Source organism: Amphiprion ocellaris, chromosome 9 (genome assembly GCF_022539595.1).
Source record: "Amphiprion ocellaris isolate individual 3 ecotype Okinawa chromosome 9, ASM2253959v1, whole genome shotgun sequence".
In the NCBI taxonomy this organism is placed as follows: Eukaryota; Metazoa; Chordata; class Actinopteri; family Pomacentridae; genus Amphiprion; species Amphiprion ocellaris.
This window is the reverse complement of record NC_072774.1, coordinates 18534995-18561356: the sequence shown is the minus strand read 5'-3', so window position 1 is coordinate 18561356 and position 26362 is coordinate 18534995. Positions and strand designations below refer to the sequence as shown.

General features: G+C 38.2%; 3 protein-coding genes across 5 annotated transcripts; 1 reads left to right on the top strand and 2 right to left on the bottom strand.

Moving 5' to 3' along the window:
• The first annotated feature begins 602 nt into the window (after positions 1-602).
• LOC111572532 (myelin-associated glycoprotein-like) lies at positions 603-13143 on the top strand. Its single transcript, XM_023276238.3, has 12 exons — positions 603-700; positions 813-853; positions 1736-1817; positions 1988-2356; positions 2441-2737; positions 4251-4508; positions 4596-4856; positions 6139-6405; positions 6483-6779; positions 6874-6964; positions 7624-7693; positions 8879-13143. The coding sequence occupies exons 3-12, from the start codon at positions 1772-1774 to the stop codon at positions 9191-9193; spliced, it is 2271 nt and encodes a 756-aa protein (XP_023132006.3). The 5' UTR covers positions 603-700; positions 813-853; positions 1736-1771; the 3' UTR covers positions 9194-13143.
• On the bottom strand, positions 11250-24043 carry si:dkey-24p1.1 (uncharacterized protein LOC556718 homolog). 2 transcript variants are annotated; one of them, XM_055013813.1, is made up of 18 exons: positions 23974-24043; positions 23236-23306; positions 23063-23136; positions 22556-22963; positions 21046-21330; positions 20229-20480; positions 19711-19980; positions 17938-18216; positions 17339-17626; positions 16636-16908; positions 14056-14319; positions 13868-13949; positions 13713-13770; positions 13484-13617; positions 13254-13311; positions 11824-11918; positions 11684-11741; positions 11250-11471 (listed from the first exon to the last, which is right to left on the bottom strand). In XM_055013813.1, the coding sequence occupies exons 3-18, from the start codon at positions 23109-23111 to the stop codon at positions 11250-11252; spliced, it is 3075 nt and encodes a 1024-aa protein (XP_054869788.1). In that variant the 5' UTR covers positions 23112-23136; positions 23236-23306; positions 23974-24043. The 2 variants fall into 2 exon arrangements, with proteins under 2 accessions (XP_054869788.1, XP_054869789.1); XM_055013814.1 differs by having other exon boundaries at positions 23236-23974.
• On the bottom strand, positions 23974-26362 carry irgq2 (immunity-related GTPase family, q2). 2 transcript variants are annotated; one of them, XM_035950965.2, is made up of 2 exons: positions 26239-26362; positions 23974-25578 (listed from the first exon to the last, which is right to left on the bottom strand). In XM_035950965.2, exon 2 carries the CDS (start codon positions 25574-25576, stop codon positions 24437-24439), a length of 1140 nt encoding a protein of 379 aa, XP_035806858.2. In that variant the 5' UTR covers positions 25577-25578; positions 26239-26362; the 3' UTR covers positions 23974-24436. The 2 variants fall into 2 exon arrangements, with proteins under 2 accessions (XP_035806858.2, XP_035806859.2); XM_035950966.2 differs by having other exon boundaries at positions 26249-26317.

The following is a 26362-nucleotide window of genomic DNA, read 5'->3' as shown; positions in this document are numbered from 1 at the left end:
AAAATCACGTGTAGCTTTAAAATTACTTTTTTTCCACACCATGCAACATTAAGAATCATTATGTGCCCATTAATAGCTTAGACATCTACTTTCAAGGAGGATATTTGACTATTTTCTAATGCAAAACTTATACCGATGCTGTTTGAAAATCAGTTTACAGTGTTAAAAAAGCCGCAGTAAGGTTACATTTTTTACATTTTTACTATAGTGTCTTTATGTTTGTATGCTGGCTTTAAACATTTAGCTTGTAAATGCAGTGGTTGGGAATGTTTCAGAAACCTTGGCAGCTATTTAAGTATATATTTAGCCCAGTACAGTTTTAATTTTTAATTCATATTAATTGAATATAACCTCTAATACAATTGATTGATTAGTTACATTTGAACTTATGACATATTTTATGCTTGTCTTTACTCCATCTTTTTGTTTGTTTTCCTTTCAGCTCTATCTACAAGTGACAGACATGTAACAAAAGTGGCACATTGTCTCATATTCCTCATAAAAATAATATTACATTTGTAGTTATTGTAAAATTTAAGTGTCATGCGAGTGGGTCAGAAAAGAGCAGAACCATAGAGAGAGTAATTGTGTTGAACGCCACTCCCCAGACACATCTTCCAACAGCTGTGTTCCATCCAGACACAGCAGCAGTCTGACATGACTCACTTGTTGGATTCCAACCACTGACCCTCCAATGCTGGTAAAACCTTGATTTGCTCTTTTAATAATTGATATTAAATGGGTTAATACTATATGCTTGGACAGCTCAGGAGTGTGTACATCTCAAATATGATCTTTTTTTTTCACCACAGAAGAAAGACACTGTATGCTGAAAATCTTTGTTGGCTTTAAGGTAAGACTTAAAAAATCACAAATTATTAACTGTAAAATGTTATAGCTTATATAATTAAGTAAAAAAAACATAACTAAATGAAAACACAGCTTCTCATTTTTCTGTCAAAAACTTGCAAAATTCTAGTGTAACTTCATCAATTAAAGACGCAATGACAATAATCTTGAAATGTGTACATTACTTGAATATTCATAATTTTCCAGACTTGCATCTCTAAATTTAAGCTGTTTACTTATACATTTGCTCTTCTGCATTGTTCTAACAGCTATACAAGATGCCACATTATACTACTCGGTCCTTCCACTTAACACTTCCACTTTAACTCTAGTTAGAGCTAAAAGGATGATAATACACTGGTCTCATTATTATAGAATATCTTTATTGCTGCTATTTACAGTTTTTAAAACAGGTAACGTCCTCTTCTTTGTTCTTGAAATCTTTATCTGCATGCAGTTTTATGATGCCTTCCTTCTTTATTCTAGTGTGGAGAGACAATTTCCCCTTTTCTGTAGTAAAACCATCTATGTTAATGTTATACTGTATTATAAATTAATGTATTAATGTTAACAGTACAACTGAGTACACATGTATTGAATTTAGCCATAAATAATTTGACCTCAACATTTTCTGGCTTTATTTTACTATGAAAAGATTCGTATTTCTATTGTAATATTGATACTTCCACTAGGCTTACATACAAGAGAGCTTTATGTGAGCTTCACATGAACTTTAATAGGAAACACTGACAACAGCATTAAAGCAACAGCAATCTAAAGAATCATAAAGGCTCATGCTGTCAGTTTGAGTTCTCACAAGATTAACATCAATTTGGTCATGAACCAGAGAATGACAGAAATAATTGCCTGAATTTTGTGTGTCCAGTTTCCCTCTCTTGGATTGTGACTGTGACAGAAAAGCATGACAGCTGCTGTAAAGGTTTTCTTCATATGCTGTCTACTTCAAGGTAGGGGATTTCACAGTCAAATGTGTTTTATTTACACTTCCATGTATGCAACTGTAAATAAAAACTAAAATCTTTTCTCTTAAGCAAGTTTCTGGAGCATTTTAAGACAGTTTGTGACACCGAAATGTTCTTGGAATTCTTACATTCATCGTGCTGCTGTTTCACCTCAGGTAGCTTATGCCAACACTGGGACGCCCTCATGCCGCAGACAGTGGAAGGACTGAGTGGATCCTGCGTGATCATCCCCTGCAGTTTCACTTTGCCCTCAGAATGGGATCAGTACCTGGATGAATCATGTAAAGCCATATGGAGGAGAGGCAGCTGGAGCCGAACGCAGGTGTTTGATTCCAGCCTCACAGGAGACAGCGCGAGCTTAAACATTCTGCAAGGAAATCTTATTGGGATCCTGCGTGACAAAGACTGCACCACTATCTTCAGCAACCTGCCTTCCAACCATTATGACAACTATTACTTCAGGCTGCAGTGTGACAACGCGCTGAAGTTTAACTTTCAAACAAGTGTCCTCATCACCGCTCAAGGTTAGTTACGTCCTCATGTACACACAAACCCCACAGCTTTTGGCATTGTTCAGTTATTCTTGTCATTATTGCTCTACTCTTCAGATTCACTGCCTAGACCTGCAGTAAATCCATCCAGGCTGGAGGTAGAGGAAGGAACTCCGGTGACGCTGAGCTGCTCCACTGCTGCTCCTTGTCCAGTTCTTCCTCCAGTTCTGACGTGGACGCCCAGTGTAGGTGACACTGTCGAGGATATGGACGCTAAAACTGCCTCCTCAGTTATGAACTTCACTGCTTCTTACCTGCACAATGGGCAGAAGTTCTCCTGCACTACTCTCTACAACAGACAGGCTGGCAACAGCGACCTTCTGTATGAAAGAAGTTCAACTCTACGTGTCCTTTGTGAGTATGTTTCTGGTGTTTTCTGACCTTTTGTTGTGCTGAGTGTCATTTAATGTGACACTATGTAACCTGATTTTGCATAATCATGTTGGAAAATACCCATAAACATTATTACCACTAACCCACTGCAGAATCTCCAGAATACTTGAATCAAAATGTATTAATGAGGATCTTTCTAAACTTTAAATCTACAGACTGAATGACTTATTAGAACGTGAGAAACACCAAATCCGTTCAGATACACCAACCAACACCCAGGTAGCAATACAGTTTTCACAACTACCAGCTGTCCTTATGCACACAGAGAAGTGAATCAAAACAAGATTACTGGGTTAGCAAGGTGTGTTGAACTTTGAAGTTTTCAGTAGCATGAATGGGGCTCGATTTTAACCTGATCACCATGGTAACAGATGCTGCACTGTTAAGTTGCTCTGGATTCAGTTCAAGCTACATCATGTCACCAGTCTTTTCCAGAACATGTTGTCTATGAACGTTAGAGATTTTAGCAAACCTGTTGAGCCGTACGTTAGTAAACCCACTGAATGAAGCCAAATAATCTGTTTGTATTGCGTTGCCATGGTAACCTACATGTGTTCTGTTGATGATGCAGAAAATACATGAAGAAATTTTTAATTTTATGCCAAATCTGCAGCTAATAGCATACAGTTTACACTTACTTAGATTATTAATTATCCAGGGAGAGTTCTTAATGATGTTGGTGCCCGAAAGTTCTTCTTAGTAGCACAGTATCGTGATTACAGACCTAACAAATGCTTTATTACCGTTACTCTGGAAAATTACTACTCTCAGCCAAGAACTAGTTCTGCATGTTGCCCCCCATAAACATTAAAACATAAAACATTAGAAAACATAAAACATTAGATTTTCACACGCTGATTTTCACATTCATTTAAGAGGCAAATTATACAGTATTTATTATGAGCTGTCAACGTGTTGACCTGTGATTTTTTTCATTTCTTTCTGTTTCCAACCTTTATGCAAAACCAAGCTAAACATGTTGATGGTGTGAGGCTTCACGTTTAACTTTCACAACGCATAAAAATCAATCTCATAAGCTCACTGTGACCTCACATCATCATATGAATGTGGGTTTTCTGTGTAAAGATAAATGTATTCTGTGTTTCCTCACTGTCCAAAGAGATACCAATGTGGATTTAAACTTAAAGTAAATTGGCTTTGGATAGAAAGTGAATCTTTACCTCGTTGGGAGAATTATTATAAAATTATAGGTTGATGGAATTTTAGAGCTGTAGAAAACTGTATTTTTGCCATTAAAAGTAGGAGGAGACCAAAATAGAGTGTGTCCATGTGTCTGGAAACATTTACCCAAGTGATTGTTAATGTTGTGGGTCTGCAAAGAGGCAGCTGTTTGCCATTTCAACTATATTTACAGACCAAGTATGTCAGTGTTTCTAAACATTTGTTGCACTGACTCCAAGCAGACAAAAATATCTATGTTTCATATATTTATACTTTCAAATTTCTCTTCCAGATCCGCCACATAACACATCTGTCAGTTACTCTGGTCCTGTAAAGGAGGGCAGTTCAGTGATTCTGACCTGCAACACCAACGCAAATCCAGCTGTGGACACTTACGTCTGGTACAAAGTGGATGGGGAGCAGGCGACAGCAGTTGGATCTAAGAAGAGACTCACAACCACAGTCTCTGAAGTGGACAGCAGCTTTTACTGCAAAGTCAGTAACAAATATGGAGCCCAGAACTCCTCCATCACTCAGATAGACGTCCAGTGTAAGTCAGACTGAAACATGCACGTTGAAAATGATGATAATATTGGTGAACAACATGGACTGAGCCCATATTTGTTTGTTTCTCCAGTCTCTCCCAAGGATACAGCAGTAACCGTCGACCCCGCTGGACCAATCCTGGAGGGCAGCTCAGTTTCTCTGCTCTGTAAAAGCCGATCCAACCCTCCAGTGACTAACTACACCTGGTTCAGAGATGATGAAGTGGATGAGGAGTCTGGACCGATCTTAGTCATTGGCGGGGTCGACCCCAGCCACAGTGGTAACTACCACTGTGCAGCAAAAAATGACCTGGGAGAGGAAACGTCAGCAGTGATTCAACTGGACATTCAGTGTAAGTTCATTTAACAGAGAAAAGACACTGATAACGAACAGCAGAACTGCATGTTACCAGTGTGTTCATCTGCTGAGTATGGCTCTACTGTATATCCAGCTGTGCTCACCCAAACATGATCTGGGGCCAAGATTCGCTCACAGGGCAATACTAGCGTCTGGAAGAGGGACAGTAACACATTGTCATGTTGCGTGACAACCTCAAAATCCTTTCTGTGTTAGTGGTTCGTCATGACTGAGCTCTGCTGTGTATATGTGTGCCAGCGTGTTCATTTATGTGTAGATGGTTTGTTCACTCATTAAGATGTCATTTCCAAACACAGAAAACCCATAATGTTGTCCCAGTTTAATAAAAAGACAACTAAAAATTGCAAATTTGCTTTGACTGTGGCGGCTTTAAACCTTTGTGGTGTCAGTTGTGTATTCTCAGTTCCCTTTTGAAATCACAAATTGTCAGTCTGCCTGTCTATAAACCTGACAATAGTACACAAACTTTTCTCCTTATACTCAATCGTGTTTTTTCTTTTGCTGTTTGTTTTCATTATTAAAATATACTTAATCTTTAATAGTTATTTTACCACCAGTATAGAGGATGCGCAAACTATTAAAATAGAAAATGTATCATAGTTGGTAGTACAGCAAATTGTCTTATTGTGTTTTATTGCTTATGACTAAGAGTTTGATTCATCTTTGTTTTCTGGTTTGTAGTAACTGGTTTGGAGCTTTCCAACGTGTCACATAATCTTAATCAGTTGCTATAGAATGACAGATGTTATAATAATCCCATTTTTTTCTTTGCATATTAAAGAATTTTTTTGTCCGTGTTGCTGTAAAATTTAGGATTTATAGCTCATTTGAGAGCTCGGCAACAGCAGGTGAGGAAAAACCTAAATTCGAGTAGTTCAATGCTGCAGTTGCTGCAAGAGATTTTTATCACTGTATGTGGTTGTTTTTTGTTCAGTCTACATTTATGCTGCCAGCACATTGTTCCAAACTGGCAATAAAACAAAGCTTTTTTTTTTTTTAAATTCCAAAGTCAACAAAGATAGAAACATGGGAATGTTGTATTAATTTGTAAATGAAAATGATTTTGCATGCATTTTTTTGGTGTACGGCAAATTAGTTATTAGTTATTAGAATATTAAGTCAAGAAGCGTGAAGCTTGAAGCTGTACAGCCACAAGTAATTCAAAGATTTTAGTTCTGGACAGGTTAAATCTGCATTCCACACAAAAAAGAAATGATTCTGGGTGCAGTTATAACAGGAAGAATGATTTCTTTCAGATCCCCCTAAGAACACCTCGTTGTCAGCAGAGCCGTCTGGTCCGGTGCAGGACGGCAGCCCTGTGACTCTGACCTGCACAAGCATCGCCAATCCAGCAGCAGTTAACTTCACCTGGTTCAGAGTAGCTGGAAGAGAAAAGGAGGTGGTCGCCTCTGAGCAAGATTTCACCTTCAACGTGACCAAACTCTCAGAGGATCAATATTACTGTGAGGCTCTGAACGTCCACGGAGCTGAATCCTCTGAGCCAACCAGCATGGATGTCACATGTAAGACTTCATGTTTTTTATTATTTGTACATTTTTTTGCTACCGAGCCTTTACAAGTGGCCAACTCTCTGTCTCAGTTGCTCCAGAGATCCTGCCTTCTTCTCGCTGCGTCAAGATTTTATCCCAGGTCCGATGTTCCTGCGACAGCCAGGGGAACCCGCTTCCCTCCTTGGGTTGGCAGCTGGCTGGGGAACCTGTCAATCACTCTGCTGACATCCCGATCCGGGAGGTGGCCCTGGGGAGCATGACCCTGAGGAGCCTCATCACCCTGTACCGTCTGGAGGAAGACATGCCCTCCCTCGTGTGCCTCAGCGTCAACTCACTGGGCGATGATAGTTTGGCTTTCAATGTGTCCTCCAGTGAAACTCAGCTAGGTAGAGGACTGTGCAAGATGCTGCATTTATATTCTGCTTTCTTGTTACATCATTTGGATTTTCCTGATTAATGTGGTTTGTGTGGATGTTTCAGGCCTCCATACTGTGTCTCTGCTGATTGGCTCTGCAGTGGGAGCACTGGGAATGCTGATGGTGTGTGTCCCGCTGCTAATTTTCTTTTGCAGGTGAGAACAAACTAATGCAGCTGAACAGGCAGCAAACACATTGTTAATATTTTGGAAACTGGTTACATATAGTAGGAACGCATTTTGAAGTTGCTGTTGGAGGTTTGATTCAAACCTTTATAGGATTGCAACCCCTCAAGAGTTCTAAATAGACTATTTGCTTTTTTAATTGTTCACTTGATGTGGATGTTTGAGCTTCAAAGTGCAGAGTAAGTTTGACACTAAAACACAGTTTTCAAATGACAGAGGATTGTTTCTTAATGCTCACCTTGAGTCTGAGTTTGAGGTGTGTATATACAGTATGATCTCTTGACAACACAACTACTATAAAAGTCAATCATGGTTCATAGTCTGATCTGTAACTTGTGTGAGGTTTGCTGTCAAAACATAAAACTCCATCTACCAAGAAATGCAGTTTTCAATGAGTCTAATAGCTAAATCTATGAAATATACAATATCTGCATACTTATTAATCTTGGATTTTTAAAAAATACAATATGAGCAGAAGTAAATTTACCAAATTTACACCAGCTATTATTATTCGAAGCAATGTGTTTTTATGTGTCTTAAAACATGCTGGAATGTCTGATCTTTAACAAGGAAGATGCACAACTATATATATGGCAACATATAATCAAGACTTTCTGTGTTGGCTTTAGGAAAAGGAAAGGCAACCTTTCACTTGACATAGGATTGGTGGACACTTCAGAACTTTTAGTCACCAATGAGGTAAGTCTATATCCTTTCTGGCAGATACATATGTATATATACTGCAGGGTTAGCACTTGATCCCCAGCTCCCAGTGTCTGGATGTCTGTGTGTCCTTGTGCTGAGCTAAGGGGTGTACCATAGTACATAGTATTTATGTGAACAAAGAGCCATAAAATAAAATGCATACAATAGGTAGCTTGCAAGATTTGTAGGTTAGCGAGGTATATTTAGCCTAAAGCCAGAGTTTTCAAACTCAGGAAGGAGGCTCTCTTTTAACTTGGCTTGATCACTGTGATGGAGGTTTTATTCAGAGTTTGGAATTTAAAGCAGCTGTAAAAAGTGCCATCATCAGTGATCAGTGATACAGATCTTAGATGAGGTAATGCATTATATATGCAAACCTGGAGAGGCACTGAATAAAGCTGTGCAGTTCCAATAGTGCAAAACTACAAGCATTCAGACAGTGATGCAAACAATGCGTAAGTGTTTTTATGTTTGAGTCCGATTTATTGCCACATCCTGATACTACAGATAATAGAACAGAGATAAAGAAAAGTACACGCGTATGAAGTTTAAAGGTTAAGAGCTCTATTGTGCAGCTCGCATGTAAGAAAAGACTGCAATGAGTCATAATATAAATATATTGGCTCACAGGATGAACAGTTTTTTACGTGCGTTCCTCATCCCTTTTGTTGTAACGGTGCTTTTTATCAGATTTTTTTGTTTATATTCGTCGTAGTTCTCCATTATAGCAACCTTTTCCACTTGACTGAAATAGGTGTGATTTGTCCATTTTGTACAGAGAAAAGTCAAATAATGACTCAGATGTCCCTTTTTATCTGACAGCACACAGAGCCTGATTAAGAAAGAAAGTTGAAAACTACTGTCATGATGACCCATTATTTCCATTATTTTTCAAGTAAGAGTCATTGTAAATGTCAGAAATAAATATACTAAAATGCTATGATAGAATTGTTGGTACATTTTGACAGATTTGTACACTGGATACTGTAAACCAAATTTAGGTGACCCCTGGTGAGCCCAGTTTGCAAGCTGCCAATAAAATGTTGGTAAAACATTTATTTTCTACAATGTTTAAGTATTTTTTTTTTCACCGAATATCACTGAAGTGGTTCTACTTCAGTAAAGAGAACTACTACTTTTCTTCTGCTCCTCAAGCTGATTATTCTGCTTTCTCTGTAGACCAACTCCTCACAAGTGGATGTGATTTATGCCAATAAAGTAATTCTGGAGGAGGAAGAAGGAAAGGCCAAAGAAGATCCTCTTCACTACGCTGATGTGGACTTTGCTAAGCCCCAGCCCGGATCAGAGGGTAAGCTTGTAGAAGGTGAGGTCAGAGGCCTGACTGCCAAGACAGCTGAGTACGCTGAGATCCGCCTGCACAGCAAAGAAAGTAACGGAGGAGATGCAAAGGTGGAAGAAACACTAGCAGACACTCATTTGGGACAAGATGTCAGTGGTGTTGCGGGACAGGTCAGTGAAAAGGTGATTGCTTAACTTTATGGGAATTAATAGCGAAAACACGGGATTCTGGATTTTACTGTGTCCCACTTTAGTTTTCAGCTTTCAGCAGATGCCCAGCTGGTAATTCTGAGCAGAAAACTTCATAAAATGTGCAGCAATTGAGGTAAAATCTGCTCTGTAGGCAGCATCTTACTCCAGAGTAATGTTACACAAACGTGGTCCCAGCCCAGGTCTTGACTATTGTCTCTGTAACTCTCCTCTGTCTGTCCTTCTTGATCTTCTTCACTGAAAAATGACATAAATTTAAAAATATATACAATAGGTAGCTACCTCATGATACAGATATCACAATAAATCTGTATGCTGAGGTTCAATGTTTAACCTGATTACATTGTATAAATCTTCCCTTTTAACTATATGTGATTTACTACCTTAGATAAATACTGTTATGTTTATACTGCTGCTGTTTATATTTAATACTCCAATGCTAACCATTGACTTACAATTCTAAAATGCAGAGTTGTGCAGAGTGAAAGAAGTGGGATAAATGTTCACTTTTTATTAACTCTGTATGTTTAAAAAAGAAAAAATAACAACAACAAAACATAAATACAGCATAATTTCACTGAGAAAAAAATACCATAAAACAGTCATTCTTCTTGCTGTTAAGTTTGCTCAAGTCAAAGCAGGTAATGAAATGGAGCCACATGCATTGTTATATGTATATTTCAAACAATTTTATAGCACTATGTGCTATAAACAAGTCTTAGCATAGTGATTGCAGCACAGCTTCACAACATTAGAGTAATGTCATTTTTTTCAGCTTACTATGTACATTTTCATAAACAGTATTACAATTTTGTTATAGTTGTCCCGACTTACATTTTTAGATGTGGTGAGTCTGTTTGGTGCTTGCTGCTTCACACAAATATACAGGAAAAAGTTGCATCTGCAAATTCTAAAACTTACAGCAACTGGACTTGCTTGCATTTCTTGATCTCTCACCTATTAGATTTCTTCAGTTCTGACAGACTGGTTGGGAGTTTTGGGCAATTAAATGGATATTTTGGTTGTTTTAAGGACAAGGGACTCTCACTTGAGGTCAACACTGTACACATTTTGACTAGAGAAGACCAATAGTACAAACGAGGCGTGAAAGATATTATCTACACCAAACAAATCACTAAACAGGGCAGGGCTTTATGACACCACTTATCAGGCACTTACAATGCAGTTCTGATGTCTCACCCATTCACACCTTTACTCAAATGCCCATACAGACTCTCATGATTCACCTCAAGGTGCTAAACACTCCACAGGAGCTTTATGGCATAGGACACGAGAAAGTCCAATGAAAGTTGGCAAACATCCCACCTGTGGATCTATAAGTGCCCTAAACTCCAACAAAAACAAAAACAAACCGAAACAAAACAAAACAAAACAAAACAAAACAAAACAAAACAAAACAAAACAAAACAAAACAAAACAAAGCAAAACAAAGCAAAACAAAGCAAAACAAAACAAAAAACAGAGCCTGTACTAGATCAGATCAAACAAAAGAAAGTCATAAATTTATGAAGGACAAAATGTATATCACTGTCCAGATACATATTTTTAACTTCCAAATCAGATAAAACAGCTTTAACCATTCGTAATATTACAAAACAAATACACACACACAGAAAAAAAAATCACACTGGATTGAGCTGGATGATAGACCCAAAAATGTTAGGAGCAACTTACAGCATCAGGATCAACAAAACCAACAACTGATACGCTCAATCAGGGGTAGTAAAAGAATATACTGAAGAAATACTGCTAGTGATTAAAAATATACAAAATATAAATAACAAAACAATTATGAGGATGTAACAAAACCTTCATTCAGCGTTCCACAGGTTTTCATTTTAGTTAAATCCAGCTGCTTCACACTGTGAATGATGACCAGTTAAACAGTCAGCAACAGTCAAACAAGCATTTTGGATTAGACAGTGAAACATCTGCCATAAATTCAAGCAAGTCCAGTTGCCTTCATCTTAGATATGCTACTAACATTATGACTGATTATGGGCATAGTTCAGCTGTGATGTCAGATTTTGACCTGAGAGTACTGAGTCTCATCTTCAGAGCTGGTGGAGTCGCTGCTGGTGTCACTGCTGGATCTCTGGTGTCCAAGCTTTGGCCTGAAGTTCACTTGAGAATAGTTGACCTCCACTTCATCTTCACTGGTGTCTGAGTCCGAGTCAGATAGATCTGGAAGTCTGGCTGCACATACTGAACTGACGTTCTCATAGTCCGGCAGTCTTTCCATCTGTTTGTCAAAGGTAGCAGACAAGATTGTTTGTGTTGTAATTCATGGATTTCACAGCAACATCTATACAAAACCCACATTTTATTGTTGTGAGGACTTGAAATTGTGCTTGTTACAAAAAATTACTTTAAAAAAAATGCAACATACAGTACTATAATGCAATAAAATGAATATGATGCATGGAATGAATGTAGTTTAGAAAAGTTTCTGACCTCATTAGATGCCTTTGCTTTGGACACCTTTGCATACACAACATCCTCTTCTGGTTTCCTAGAAACAAAAATCATTAGAAAGTCTCCTTTGTAATAATATATTTCTTATTATCCATTTACATGCAAACATAAATTCTTACTTTTGCTTATTCCCAAAGTGCAAAGAGGCATAGTTGAGGGAATCATTCGCCAAGTGTGCATCATGCTTTTGCTTTGGCATTGGTGCAGAGGGAGCCTGAGCAGACGAAGACAGAAGACATCAGTGGACGGACAGTAATAAGTGAATCAGTTCATTCATGCTTTAAAATGAAGGCTGCAGGTTGTCCATTGATGCATTGCTCCACAATGCAGAGTGCTGTACTGACAGATATCTATTGAGAGGACACAGCTACAGCACACAGAGGGAAAGGCTTAATCAGTCAAAGACTCATCCGGTTTGTATAATAGAGCTTTAAAAAAATAAAGCTTTTAGGAGACTGAATCCAGCACAAAAGAACACTGGCACTGGCAGAAAGTGTTATCTTTTGGTGCACATCTGGATCATAAACCTTCATTATCTTTAGTGGAGGGTGTGCTGTCCAAGTGCTTGTCTAGTTTACTGTTCGTGTTAGATTGAAAGTGCATGAAGCTTCTGATGTCCTCATAGTTAAATTGTTGTTAAATGTGATTGTGGCTAAAATTTAATTTCAGTGTGCAACATGAAAAAAAACAACAACTTGTTTGGATTTTGGGGCTTTACATAAATAAAAAATGGCAAATTTTAAAATGAGAGATGGTAATGTAGAGATAAATATGAGGGACATGTTTCAATGATCAACAGCAGATCTGTATCTATTATCACTTAGTTTTTTAAAAAATTATAAAAATCAATGACAATTTCTTTGTATTTTGAAGGTGACTTCACATAATCAAATTTTAGGTTTTTATTCACAAATTTGTTTTTAAAATGCACAATAAAACCAGTGACGCACTTAACATTTGCTCACTAAAACATAACTGAAATATGAAGTTTTTTTTTTTTTTAAATTTATTTAAGTAGTTATTTGTGTGTGTGTGTGTGTGTGTAGCTGTTTTCAGAAAAAAGTTGCATTGTATTGAAGTTGGAACATTTTGGATGATTTGGATGAAAAAGGTTGAAAAAGTCCATCCAAAAATACTGTAGCAGAGGCTGAAATATCCTAAATGTACCTGTATAAACGCTTCATAGCATTTTCTTCACAGCTGTAGCTTTCATTACACCCCTTTCGCCTGGTTACTACCCATATCTTTCCCACACACGTTTCCAGCTCTGCCTTTCTGCTACAAATCTGATCTTTCCAAGCCAAAGCTTAGATAACCATGAAAACTTTACCACTTATTGTTTACCAGAGCCACAGAAGACATTTTACGACCGTTTTAATAGACATGATGTGTAAAATCAGTTGACTGTCTCTTTAATAAAGACCAAGACACATAAAGTTTTACTTCTCACATTGTGATTTTTTACTAAAATCTCTCTTACACCATATGCTTTCATTTTCTGTTTTTTAATTTAGACATTTTAAAGCATGTTTGGAGTTGGTTCACTCACCGGTTTTGCACTGTCTAGATTGACAGTGGCGTAAACAGTATTAATGCTGGATGCAGACCTGTGAAACAACGATGAGAAGAGTAAAAACCTGCATATGAAGGGACAGCAGACTCATTGTGCCTTCTGCATCTGAACCATCTTAAATGGATGCTTTGACTAAAGAATGAGCAGCATCCGGTTTACCGTCCAACAAAGTGTTCCTTGTCCCGGGTGGGGACAGTGTGTCTTACGTGCTGTCTGGATGAGGCTGGCAGCGTTGGGCGTTTGGACGGCATGGCTGGTCTGGAAAGAGGTCATCCCTGCTCCTGAAAGGCTCTGTCAGAGCAGTCTCATCCATCCTACTCCTCCCCCGATTCCGCCAACCCTGAATTAGTTTACACACACACATGCACAATGATGTCTCATTTTTTTTTGGTCTAAATTTGTTCAGTAGAAAATGTTGCACATATGAGTCCTCACCAGAGAACCACAAGAGGGCTGTGTGGTTCCTTGCTGATTTGATTTGTTCCTCCTGCGTCTGAAAACAAAAGTGACAGGGCAGTGGTCACACATGTTAGTTACACATAGCAAATCATCTGTGAATTTTTTTCATCCAAAAAATATTCATATTTTACCTGTACAAAAAGAAAATTAAAAGACAAATTAGCAACAGAAGGCAAATCAAGCAGAAGATCTTCACGGCCATCATAAGTCTGTCTGTAGTAAGAAGAGATAGAGCATCAGTACGCAAACAGATCTGTGAACACGTGGCATAGTTTCATAATGCTTTGATTTTATCAAAGGAATAAACAGACTCACTCACCGTCAAACAGCCTGATCGGGTCAGATGTTTTTTGATTTATCTCATTTTCTGCGATGCAGTAGTACTCTCCTTTTTGGTCTGAATACACTGTGAAGTTCTGACTTTCAGATACTTTTTCATCCCCTTTCTTGTCATATGTCTTCTTGTACCACAAATATTGTCTGACTTCAGGATAACACTGAGTGATGCAGCTCAGCATCACAGAACGGGTTCTGCCAGACTGCTGCTCTTCTCCTTTCAGGATTGTTGCGTGTTTTGGAGCATCTGAACGGGGACATTTAACAGAGAAGAAAGCGAGATGAAATGATTTACTCAGTATTATAGAGTTACAAGATGCAGTTAAGCCTAAACTTAATCCTATCCATGACTAATTCTGATTTATAGTGAAGTTTTGTTGGAACAATAAGTTTCCTCTGAATTGAAATGCTATAAACAACAGACCGAAGATGGTTGGACATCTTGTTAGAGATGTTCATGATAAATTTACATTTCTTCTAAAGAGACGACATCCAAAATTATTCCCAACTCTTGAAAATCCTTCTGCAGATCTTCCGTATATTCTACAGCATTTGTGAACTTTATAAACTGAGAACAGCTGACTGCCATAATTCTGTTTGGCCAATTGCAAGTCATGGTTCAAACTAAGTTGAATGAACTTGCTATTAATGTCCATCACTTAAGGAGAGAAAGAGACAGAGTTGCACACTGTGTCTGCTCACAAGACAGGGAAAGACTATAAAGCCAGTGACAATAGTGCAAAGAATAATCACAAAGAACAGGGGCCTGGTAAAAAGACAAAAGTCAACCCAGTAATGGCAAGAACGGTAGCATGAGAGGCCAAAAAGAATCTAAGGATCACTATCAAAGGTATTCTGATGAATCTGAGCTGTTCTGACTCCAACATCCCAAAAGCTCCAAAGGGCACGGCAAGGCTGGTTTCCATGGACACCAATCATAGAGGACACAGACACACAAAAGCTCACCTGGACAAAAAAGTAAGCTTTTGGCCAGCAGTTCTATGGTCAGATGAGGCAAAAATGGAGTTGTTTTGGCATAGTGATGTGGCTTTTGTTTAGCAAAAGAAAGGAAAATTGTTCAAGACCAAGAACACTGTTCCCAGGATCAAGCATGGTGGTGAGAATGTAACCCTTCAGGGATGTTCTTTCAGCCAATGGGCCAGAGAACATTGTGAAAGTAAATGGCATCATGAGGAAAGAGAAGTACATTAGGATTGTGCAAGAAAATACTGAGGGTCTGCAGAAAAACTGATCTCGGACAGAACGGTCCAACAAGGCAATGATCCAAAACATACAGGCAAGATATTATTTAAAGAAAACAATATCAGTATTGTTAGTGGCCCAGGCAGACTCCAGTCCTGAATCCCAATAAATATTTGTGGTTCTAACTGAAGACCAGAATTCTGGCAAGGAAGCCTTCCAACCTCAAAGACCTGAAGAGTGGTCCAAAATCCTAGTGTAATCATGAAAAAGCTTGCTAGATATTATAAGAACCATTTGATTGCTGTGGTGGCAAAAAAAAGGCTTTTCCATTCATTACATAGAAAAGGTATGAACAATTTTAGAAATGTGTTTATGTAAAAATGGCAAAACAACTGAGAAATTATCAAAATGTGTGATTAACAGCTCCTGACTTGACTATGTCTTACCACTATTTGCTACTTGTTTATATCATTTCCAGCTGGAATCAAACATCTATAGGTCAAATAAACATTCAATGTAGATCATAACTTTTCATGGATAGAAATAATGAAACTTTAGTGTGTACAGGTAGGATGATTTCAAATGAAATGTACAATTGATACCTTTAAAGCTGCTTAGCGTAAAATTAGACAATCAATCGTCTTTTTTTTTTTTTAAAAAAGGACAGTGACAAACCAAAGAACTGTGCATAGTTGGTAACTTATGCTAGAAGAGCAACTTAAAGACACTAAAATTTCTTACAATTTCTACACAAACTGGTCTCTGATATGCAAGCTGTGACTACAAATTTTTTACTCTACATTTTTAAAAACAGAAATGCGATTCAGACATTTCATTTATATCATAGCTGATTTGTCAAACAACAGTTTTTGCCTATAAAGGTACCCTATGTCATTTTTTTATGAAGTGGTCCCACATTATGAATGCACTGTGAAACAACAGTCACTCCTGGTTGGTTGGATGGCACTTCAATCACTGAGTATAAAGTCCTGAAAACATGGGCTGATGTTTTATGGGGGAAGATTCAACATTCAAACCTTTACTGAATAACTAACGTAAACTCAACAGGAGAAACACTAATCACTGGACACACTTTCACATTTTCTCAATCCCCGTTGAAATCCTCTTATGCCAAAATTTGAACACTAAAAAGACATGATTATTCATGTATTCTGGTAATTATAATCATAAGAGCATGCAGCATAATTTATCTGAAATTTAACTTAATATGTGTGTGTGCTCTGTATTCTTTTATTTTTGGGGAATAAATAGATTCAGACTCAACATCAACTCTCCATTTTCCTCTCTGCCCAAAAAAAGTTTGACCTACTAGTTTATCCATAGTGTGTGGTGTACTCACACTTGACTTTAACTTCAACTTGCGGTGATTTTCCAGCTCCGATGTCATTCATGGCTGTACAGTTGTAAAGTCCGCTGTCAGAGGGGCTGGCAGACTTCACAGAGAAGGTCTTCTGATGGCTCAGGATGACTTCATTCCTCCCATTAGTCTTCTTCATCCAGGTGACAGAAGTCACTGGTGGGTAGGAACGGGCTCTGCAGTCCAGTGTGAACGTCATATTTTCTTTCACAGTAAGATCAGGCTGAGCTTCTACCTTTACCTCTTTGGGAGTATCTGCATTAAGTACAAATGTTAATTTAAAAAAAAAAAAAAGACGTTAGATCAAAAGTTGTTTCTGTGTCAGTAAAAATTGAATATTTAATTTTTTTAAGCTTACAGTAGGTCTATTAAATTACATTTTACTTTTAGCAGCAATAATTAAGTAGTAACACCATATACAACATATTAGCTACACCATGCTAGTAAAATAACTTATTTGGTGACAGAATTCCTGGATTGGATTACTGATGCTACTTTATATATTGTATCACATCTGATAATCTGTTTTGTCTAAATCTACATCTTTAAAAGAATAAAGCAGTAAAATGGAGTACCTAACTTAAATTGTTTTTCTGCTCTGAGATCAAATCTAGAATGGAAAGTTTTAGTTTTGATATCGTCTGATTAACAAAACAAAAATGACCCACGCCACTCAATCCCTTACATTTTACCACTAATTTCCTCTGGTTGCTTTGCTCAGTTCCTTCGCTGTTTGTGGCTTTGCAGGTGTAAACGCCTGCGTCGGTTGAAGATGCATTGATTGTGGAGTGGAAAACGTTTCTGTTATTATTAGACTGAGATGATTTCCAGTCTGAAAGCTGATGGTTTGATGCAGAATTCCTCATAATAGTGAAACGTGATGGTGGGAAACTTTCAGCAGTGCAGCTGATTGGGATGAGCTGACCCTCTGTGACCTCACTATCCATAGACAGCATGACACTGGTTGGAGGAACTGTGAAGAAAAAGCAGCTGTGAACTTGTTTTTCAGGAGGATTCTTTCTTTTAGTGTATTGTGTGATATTACAGGTGCAGTCTATGAAGAGGAAGTCAATTTTTGCTTTGAGTTTGATGTTTGTTTGGTGTCTGCCAATAGTTAGATGAAAATATTGATACTGTTCTCATGTCATTCTATGAAATACTGGGCCAAAAAAGGCAAAAAGGTGTCCGTTTTTGAGGGGATGGATATTATAAATGCATATTTTTCTAAACATGTAGAGAAACCTTACTATGGTGCAACACTATTAGGAGAACTCAGTCACTTACACGTTACTTGGATGCACACTGGCTCACTCATATCCCCCATGCCGATTTTGTTGGCTGCGTTGCATCTGTAACATGCTTCATCTGTTCTTTGGACCCTCTCCAATCTTAGGATCCCTTGTTGTGGAATGGGTGTCCACTGTGAGGAGTCAGTCTGTTTGTACCAGGAGAACAAGGCAGCTGGCTCTGCATCAGTGATACAGGTGAACATGAAGGTGCTGTTAACTTTCACTCTCGTATTTTGTGCTTCATTGGGGGAAATTCTGGTGTTCCTTGGCCGGTCTGGGGAAAAAAAAAAAACTTTCATTATACTTTGGATGGTGATACAATCTAGAGAGCATCAGCGCCGAATTCTTTTACTTTTCTCGACTACTGACAACATCACTGACATATAGTTAAGCTCTATATTGTGAATTCCCATGCTAAATTTTGGTATGTAGTGCATTTTTAATTGATCGCTGGGTTTCTTCTGGCTGAGAATGACATAAACAACGCACCAAAGATGGTAAGACATTGTGCTAGAGGTGTTTGAGCTACAAAAAATGCAATTTCTGAAATTATTCATACCCTTTATAGGCACAGCCTTGATTTGCCTCAACAGCACTGAAATAGTTTCTGCAATTGCTAAACTGCTTTTTGCATGTCTCTGCTGGGATTGTGGACCACCCCAGAGAGGATTCCATGTGCGTATTGTTTTCTGTTAACCATTTCTCCACCACTTTTACTCGTATGTTGCAGATCATTGTCTTGTTGGAAGGTTCTGTGCTGCATGAGACTGAGTTTTTCTGCCTGATGTTTTCCTGCAGAATATTTACATAGTTCTCTCTCCTCATGTGGCCAATAAACTTTGAAAAGGTTGCCGGGCCAATTGGTAGAAAAACACGCCCATTGCTTTCCATTCCCGCCACTGCGTTTCACTGTTAGGATGGTGTTCTCAGGGTTAAATGCCTCTTATTATATTTTATCTTTTGCCAAACAAAAGCCATATCCTTATTTTCACACAACTTAGTTTTTGTGTCTTCTGAGCCCAGAATTGATGAACAAAAGTTTTCTTCTTTGTCCAGGTGAGGTTTTGCAAAAACTTGGCATACTTAGTGTGCCTGTTTTAGAGAAGTGTCCTCCTTCATCAGTTTCCATGGAGACCAGGCTTGTGCTGTATTGACTGGGATGTCCGCCTTGAAATGTTGACACCAGAACTGCTCTTATTCATCAGGATGGGCCTTGGTTTGATTCTTCTTAGCCTCTTGCTCTAAAATTCTTCTCAGTGAAGATATTCTTCAGTATAGAAGTCCCTGTACTTTCTGGTGCTTGAAAACATTTGGATGTTGCTTTATATCCTTGATCTGTTAGGGTTCAATTGATGAACCCTAATAGCAAGCTCACAAGGCTCTCTAAGCTCTTTAAGGTTTTAGCCATGAGTTGAAATTGACTACTAACTGACTAGGGAGCTGTTTTCATTCATACTGCATTAGAAAAAGTGTGGTAGAAATTCCCAGGACCACTGGGAATGATATAGTAGCTTAGATTTTATGGAAGTGTGCAATGATTTTAGGTACCATGAGTAATTTTTGACATGGGATTTTAATAAGAAGACATTGAAATATTTAAAACGCATCATTAATATCTATTGTAAAATGTCTTAATGTCTTCTTGTTCCTTCTTTATGTCATTCTCAGCCAGAAGAAAGCCATTGGTAGATTCACTATAAATATCCAAACCTGGCATGAGTATGACTAATTTTGACCTTAGCTATACACAATGAGAAGTGAAACTTACATTGAACCAGAACCCTGTATGGCTTTGATGTTCCAGGACCTGCATTGTTCGTAGCTGTACACGTGTAGTTGCCACTGTCCTTTGGTTGAATATTTCTGACAAATGTCCGATCCCGTCCCACCCATTTACCATCTTTAGCCCAACTAAATCGGACATTCCAAGGATTGCTTCTCTTCACATTACATGTCAAAGTAACCATATCTCCTTGTTTAATGTCCATGAGGCTTCCTTTAGGCTCCTTTGAAATCTGTACCTCAACATCCGGGACATCTGAAACAGAAGATTTCAGCATTTTTTTTGGCTGATACAGTGCAATGAAAATACAGTGCTGGCAAGTCAAAAAAATCGAGTGTAATGGAGGATTTCCATTCAAACATATACATATCTTTCTATTTTTGGCTTGGTTTTGTTTACAAATACAATTTTAAACTGCACCAATAAGTTGATTGTACTGTGAATACAAAATATGGTGATTTGTTAGTGGGAAAGTAAAAAACACAAAAAACGGAAGTACTCACACATGACATCAACAGTGACTGTTTCTGAGCGTTGTTTAGCAAGATAGTTTTCAGCTTCACAATAGTACGATCCGCTGTGTGAAGAATTAATTGGCCCTATTGTCCATTTGGCTCCTGAGAATTGCTTTTCTTCATTGTGAAACCAGGTAAAGCTGAGGTTAGGTTGCCCTTTAGAAGAGCAGGTCAGAGTCACAGTGTCTCCTTCTTTGATTCTTGATGAGCTGATCATAGCGGATGCCCATTTAGGAGCGTCTGTGTCAACGAAATAAAAAAAAAATAAGGAGGAATCTTTCCACACACAAACAGCATAGGTTGATTGTTTAAGCAGATGAAATGTGGAGAATGGAAACAGCATATTCTCAGTAAAGAGCTATAGCTTGAAATTCCTCATCTGTAGTAACCGGTCAAAGAGATCCTGCCTTCAAGTAGGAGATTTGCACAAATTAACAGATATGTCATTTTAACCAGTCACATTTTACTGACATACAAGTACAAAGGATGCAAACTGTATATAAAAATAAATGTAATTTAGGTGTCTTGCATGCACAAGCTCACCTTTTAGTAATTTTAATTGTTAATCTATAGAGAATTGAGTTCTTTTACAACAGAAGCAGTAACAGTGTAAAGAGCAAGTCAGACTTTTTTGTTTTTTCATATTAGCTCCTGTAATAAAAGACACATTTAAAACACAATAAACTTGACTTTTTGTGCACATGTGACCTTAATATTTGAGTCACAGATTGATTGTTTTTCTCAGTAGTAAATATAACCACTTAACAATAGACATGACATCAAACTAACAACTTTATGAACTTACATTCTACAACTATGTTGGTTCTCCGGACCAAATATTTGTCTTTGTTATCTGATGTTTGGCAGGTAAACTCATTTCCATCATTCATCCAGCTGGCAGTAAAGCGGACAGTGGTGACTCTAGATGTCTTTGTAGATGTTTCGTGTGGGCGGTTCACTGAGGCCAGCTGGGTCAGAGGTTCAATTTTTGGCTTTGAAGGACACGAACTTAATGTGGAGCATGTGAGAGTTATTCTGCTATTTTCCCTCACAACTTGTGGTTGCTCAAAAGTGATCGGGCATGGATTATCTGAAACAAAGACATCAGAAATGTAGCAGTGAATGTAATAAGTGTACAGTGTAAGTATAAAACAGTGTTGTTTTAAATACCAGTGGTGAACGAAGAATTCAAACAGTTTTTCTCATGTACAAATCCTAATACAGCAATGTGAAAATATTCCATTACAAGTTAAAGTTTCAAAGTAAAAGCACTGGTTTGATCCCTCTGGCTGATTTCCTTTATGAAAATATATTATATATTACCACTGAGGACCCAGTGTGTCAGCAGCACATTGTTGTTGTAGCTGCTGCAAATGGAGTTTCAACTACGTCGTTTTATACACAGGGACACCAGATAAGTTTTAGATGAATATTAAGAGAGGAGAATAAGAACAAATTTTGAAACACAAATCTTTTCGTTTTGTAGTTTTTGGACTATTTTTCTAGTCTTTGATTTTTGGTGAGATGTTGAATAATTTGAACATTTAATGCAATGAAATCATTTGAGAAGTTTAGAGGGGAAAAAAATTCCTGTTGGACAGAGTTGTTAACAATTCAGACATCCGAAGTGTGATCTAAAAAAGTTGGAAGGTTTCATTTTTAACATTATATATAAATGTGGTGGAGTACTTTAGTACAGTGCTGGAGTAAATGCATATCTCATTGAAGATGAATACAGGCATTTTATCGAAAAAAAGATTTCAGAATTAGCTGCAGCATGGAGCTTCAGCAAACTGCTCTTTAGTCATAATGCATGATACTGGCCATGTTAAAACACATGGAACTACAGTCTCCAAGTTAATGCTGAAGACACCCTAGTAAATTGTATTCTCTTGTCACAAAGGTTTTGACATAAAACAAACAAAAAGAAAATATTTCATGAAATCTACCTATTCTGGGTAAAGAGGTGTGTAAAAGAGAGCAACCTGTCAAAATGAGGTGTCAGGTAGCATTTATCTTTCTATCTGTTTGGCATCAGAAGCCCACGAAGACACTTTAAAGTGAAGGAGAGCTGTACACTGGCTCCATTTTGGATATTTTTGATTATTATTTTTTGAATAAAGTTATGAACTCTCAGCTATCAGTTCTTTTATTTACATGTAATACTAATTACATGACACCTATTTTCTGAACTATCTTCCTTTTTTCTCAGCATTACTAATTTATTAATCTGATCCTCTCTACCTCCAAACCAGCATACGTTACACTTTTCACATTTTCCTTGTGCATTTTCTTGTCTTCTGATCTTTACTCACCAGTAACTTTGAGTCTCCTCTCTGGTTTAGCCATCCATTTGTGATTTTTTCCGACAAATCTGAAAGAATAATTTCCACTGTCCATTTTGTTTAGGTCGCAGATCAAAATATTGCACTGTGACTTTTCGAATAAAGTCTCTGTTATATTTGGTGTGCAGGTAAATGTTACTCTGTTTTTAAAGTTTAGACTGAGAGGACGTATTGTCTGATTTGTACTGTATATAATGGTGCCACTAAATCTAGATTCTGAATCGGTCCATTTTGGATCCTTCATCCAAAACCAGTGAGCACCATCAGTACTAACAGGTTGCTTGACCTCTAATTTGATTTCAATGCAGGATCCCTCTGTAGCCGTCAGCTCAGTAGGTTCTTGTAGAATGAAGAGTTCTGGTGAGGAACAAGGAAAATCTGTGGTGTTGGAGAACAAGCAGAAAAAGCCGCTAATGAATGTGACTTTAATGCCAATGTTCAAATAACATAATCACTGTGAAGTTGTGGAATACCTACTTTTAATTTGGGTCAGGAATACCAACCACCAGAGTGTATGAGCATTCATCTTCACATGGCATAAAACTTGATCGCTGAAACCAAACAAACAGAAACTTGTGTGTGAACATAACTGTACACATCATATAATTTATATATCATGAAATCTGAATGTAAATTTGAATCCTCCTCACCAGGTAGTTCTTGGTTTCAATGCAAAACAGCTGCTCTCAGGATTTCTCTTCCTCCACTTATTTTTGTTTTTCTGACAACAATTAGAACAACTTTTTAAAGACAGTCATGTCTTTGTGATTCTGGAAATTCTGAAGCACAAGCATGATGCGTTTTTGTCCAACTACAGCTGCACAGTTGATCATTTTGTCTTTAGAAAGAATACTTTCAGAGTAACAGCTCTGTGCAGTATCGTTAGAATTAGTATGTCTTGATACAACGGCCCCAAAAGCAAACATTTGTCAGGTGATGCAATTTAAGGCTTTGTCTCTTTTTCATTTATAATCTAAAATATGATTTGTAGGAGCATTTGCTGTTGTTTTAAAATAACTTTTGCCTGCTTCACCAGCCATGCATTCAAATTAGACTTATACCACATTCATGAGTGCAAACGTTATATTGCATTTAATTTACCGATTTTTGTCTTTTATCCTCCTAAAATTGAAAGTAAGAGCAGCGTCTCTCAAACATTTCATATACAGCATATACAGTGTATCACTTCAAAATACTGCAGTATACTTGTTGATAGGAGGTAAATTATTTTCCTCTTCATCAAGGTGCTTCTTTTGAAATCAAAGCTGTTTTTTTCTCAAGACACAAACATTCTCTATATTGTATCTTCCCAGTGCTCTAGAGTAAAACAGAGATGCTTAAATCAGGAGAGTGTTAAAACCAAAATATAAAAATTAGCTTGTTCTTACCTCAGAGGATTCACTTATAGCAGGACATGCAACTCAGTATTCCTTCTTAAGAAACAGTAAAGTTTAAAAAAGGGAAGTTTTCACAGTTGACTTAAATTATTCTAGAATTTGCATGCCTATGCAAGTCAGAACGCACAGTCTTGAGCTGCACTGATGAAAGTGATCAAGTAGTTTTTTTTCAGCAAAAGTACAGCATGCACGTAGCTGAATCTGCTCTCACTTCCTCTATCTACAGTTTTGCATTCAGGGTATGTGAGGCGAAGAGTAATGTAGAGTACTTGGCATTTATTTGCAGGATTTATGTCTGCACAATATTTACAGTGTTCATGAGTACTAAGAGTGAAAACATACTGTATCAAAAGATTTGGAAATATCGTATGAACCGTGTGTTTCTTATATTCCAAAGCATACAAAGAGTACCACACCTCAACAGGAAATGTCACACAAAGAGAAAAATATTTAATCATTTCCTCTCTTCAAGAGCAGCAGACACTACCTTCTCAGCATCAACTGCCATTTCATCAATAGCACCATTTAACGCTTGCAGCATGGCAGCGAAAGAGCAGCTGGCAGAGCGGGCATGCCTCGGCATTGCCATCTCCAGCAGCTTCGACGAAACAGTGGCCAAGTCCTTCTCTGCCGCTGTGAGACGGTTTTTCACTTCGCCTTTAGTGACCTCCGCTGAAAGTGCACAAGTCCGCAGCCCTTTAAGTCGTGCGGGTTCTATGCCACGCTGCCGGGCCAGTCGTTCCACCGATTCATCATCCAGGCACAGAGATAATTGTGCTTTTGTCAGGATCCGCACTGCTATGCTTGAGTCCACCATAGAGGCCACCAGGGGAACAGGGATAGCAGACATGCCACCAGATAGAGAGGCAGCTGCCCAAACTAGTGCTTTGAATGCATCCTTTTTCTGGGTGACCAGGGTTGCGGTGAGTGTCGGTAGAGCCAAGAGCAGGGCGTTTGCTCGGATCTCTGGAAGGTCCTTCCCCATGTCCTCCAACAGGCCAGGGAAGTCAAACTTCTCCAAGGTTAAAGGTGTGACCAGGTAGACTTTAGGCTGTGCCACACCCTGTGATGTCAGCACGTCCAGACTGGCTTTCCTTCTTTCTTCCAGGCTCTTTTCTGTGTCTTTCACAGGAGCCAGGAGAATAAAGTACACAGTTTGTCGCTGCAGTGAACGGGCCTCCAAGAAAACCTCCACACTGTTGGGTTGGGGTGTCTCTGTGAATGTCATAAAGACGGCATTGTAGCGGAGAAACTTCACTCTATCCATGTAGCCCTCTGGTTCAAATGGCGATGTGGTTGGAACGGGCGGCAGGTCCCACAGGCGGAAATCAGGGTGTTTTGGGTTGGGGTAGCCGGCCACTTCCTCTGGGGCAGCAGGGGATGGAGAAGGAGCTGCTCCCTCATCTCCAGGCCCAAGGCCACGGAGGGAATTCATGAAGAAGGCTTTTTCATCTCCACGGTCTCCCACCACAGCCAAGTTGATCCTGCTGATCAGGAGATCTTCCACTGCATCCTTAACGTCTGCTAACTTGTTGCTCTCTATTGACTCTTTGAGAGTTTCCAGCAGGTTTAGGCCTCTGAAAACATCAGCCATTGCTGTGGAAAAATGAAGCCTGCAATTAATAAATACTGTCTATAATGAATCCCAAATGAAACTAGTATATCGATGGAGAAGAGATTTGCTCTTGAGCTGTATTGATGTACTTTACTTGAGTATTTGTTTTGTGTTGTTGCCTACTTACTTAGTCCTATCCATTTATTCAGGAGGTACAGTGATTAAACACACAAGGTAATGAAATATAGACTGCATTAATATTTTCTAATAATTTTTCATCTGCAGACATCACATTCACAAAAGGATTATTTTACTGTTTGGGACACAAAGAATGTAAATTATGATTTTTGTTGTTGTAATTGTTTTGTTTTGTTAGAAAATAAAAACAGATTTAAACAGAAGGTTTTTATTTGTCTCCAGTTATGTTCCTAAAAACAAAATACCAGTCACATAGAATATTTTGTGCCGAATATCGCAGTACTGGCTTGACTAAGGTAGGATTTTGAATGCACTACTTCTAATAGTTTTCAACATTGTTATATTTGTTGTTTTACTAAAGTACAGTATTTGAACACTTCCACCTCCACCACTGCTGTGTATATTATAATTACACCTGAATGAAAGGTTGCAATCTAGAACAGCCCTGAAATTGTAAATATGCATTGCCTTAGACTCCGTTCAACAATACTACACACACTCACCTGAACGTACCGAGCAGAAGCAGCCTTCTGGTTGAAATACTTTGCTGTTCAATGCTGATTCTTCTCCAGCTCTGATCAGCGTCAGACTGATCTATTTAAGGTGTCTGTCCAGCTAGTGGAACAT

Coding starts and splice junctions, on each gene's coding strand:
- si:dkey-24p1.1 (XM_055013813.1), bottom strand. CDS start 23,111: ATGAATGCTCATACACTCTGGTGGTTGGTATTCCTGACCCAAATTAAA. Junction 20,481..21,045: donor AACCAACATAGTTGTAGAAT/GTAAGTTCATAA, acceptor TCGTTGACACAG/ACGCTCCTAAATGGGCATCC. Junction 11,472..11,683: donor AAGCAAAGGCATCTAATGAG/GTCAGAAACTTT, acceptor TTTGACAAACAG/ATGGAAAGACTGCCGGACTA.
- irgq2 (XM_035950965.2), bottom strand. CDS start 25,576: ATGGCTGATGTTTTCAGAGGCCTAAACCTGCTGGAAACTCTCAAAGAG.
- LOC111572532 (XM_023276238.3), top strand. CDS start 1,772: ATGACAGCTGCTGTAAAGGTTTTCTTCATATGCTGTCTACTTCAAG. Junction 2,738..4,250: donor TTCAACTCTACGTGTCCTTT/GTGAGTATGTTT, acceptor TTTCTCTTCCAG/ATCCGCCACATAACACATCT. Junction 4,857..6,138: donor GATTCAACTGGACATTCAGT/GTAAGTTCATTT, acceptor GATTTCTTTCAG/ATCCCCCTAAGAACACCTCG.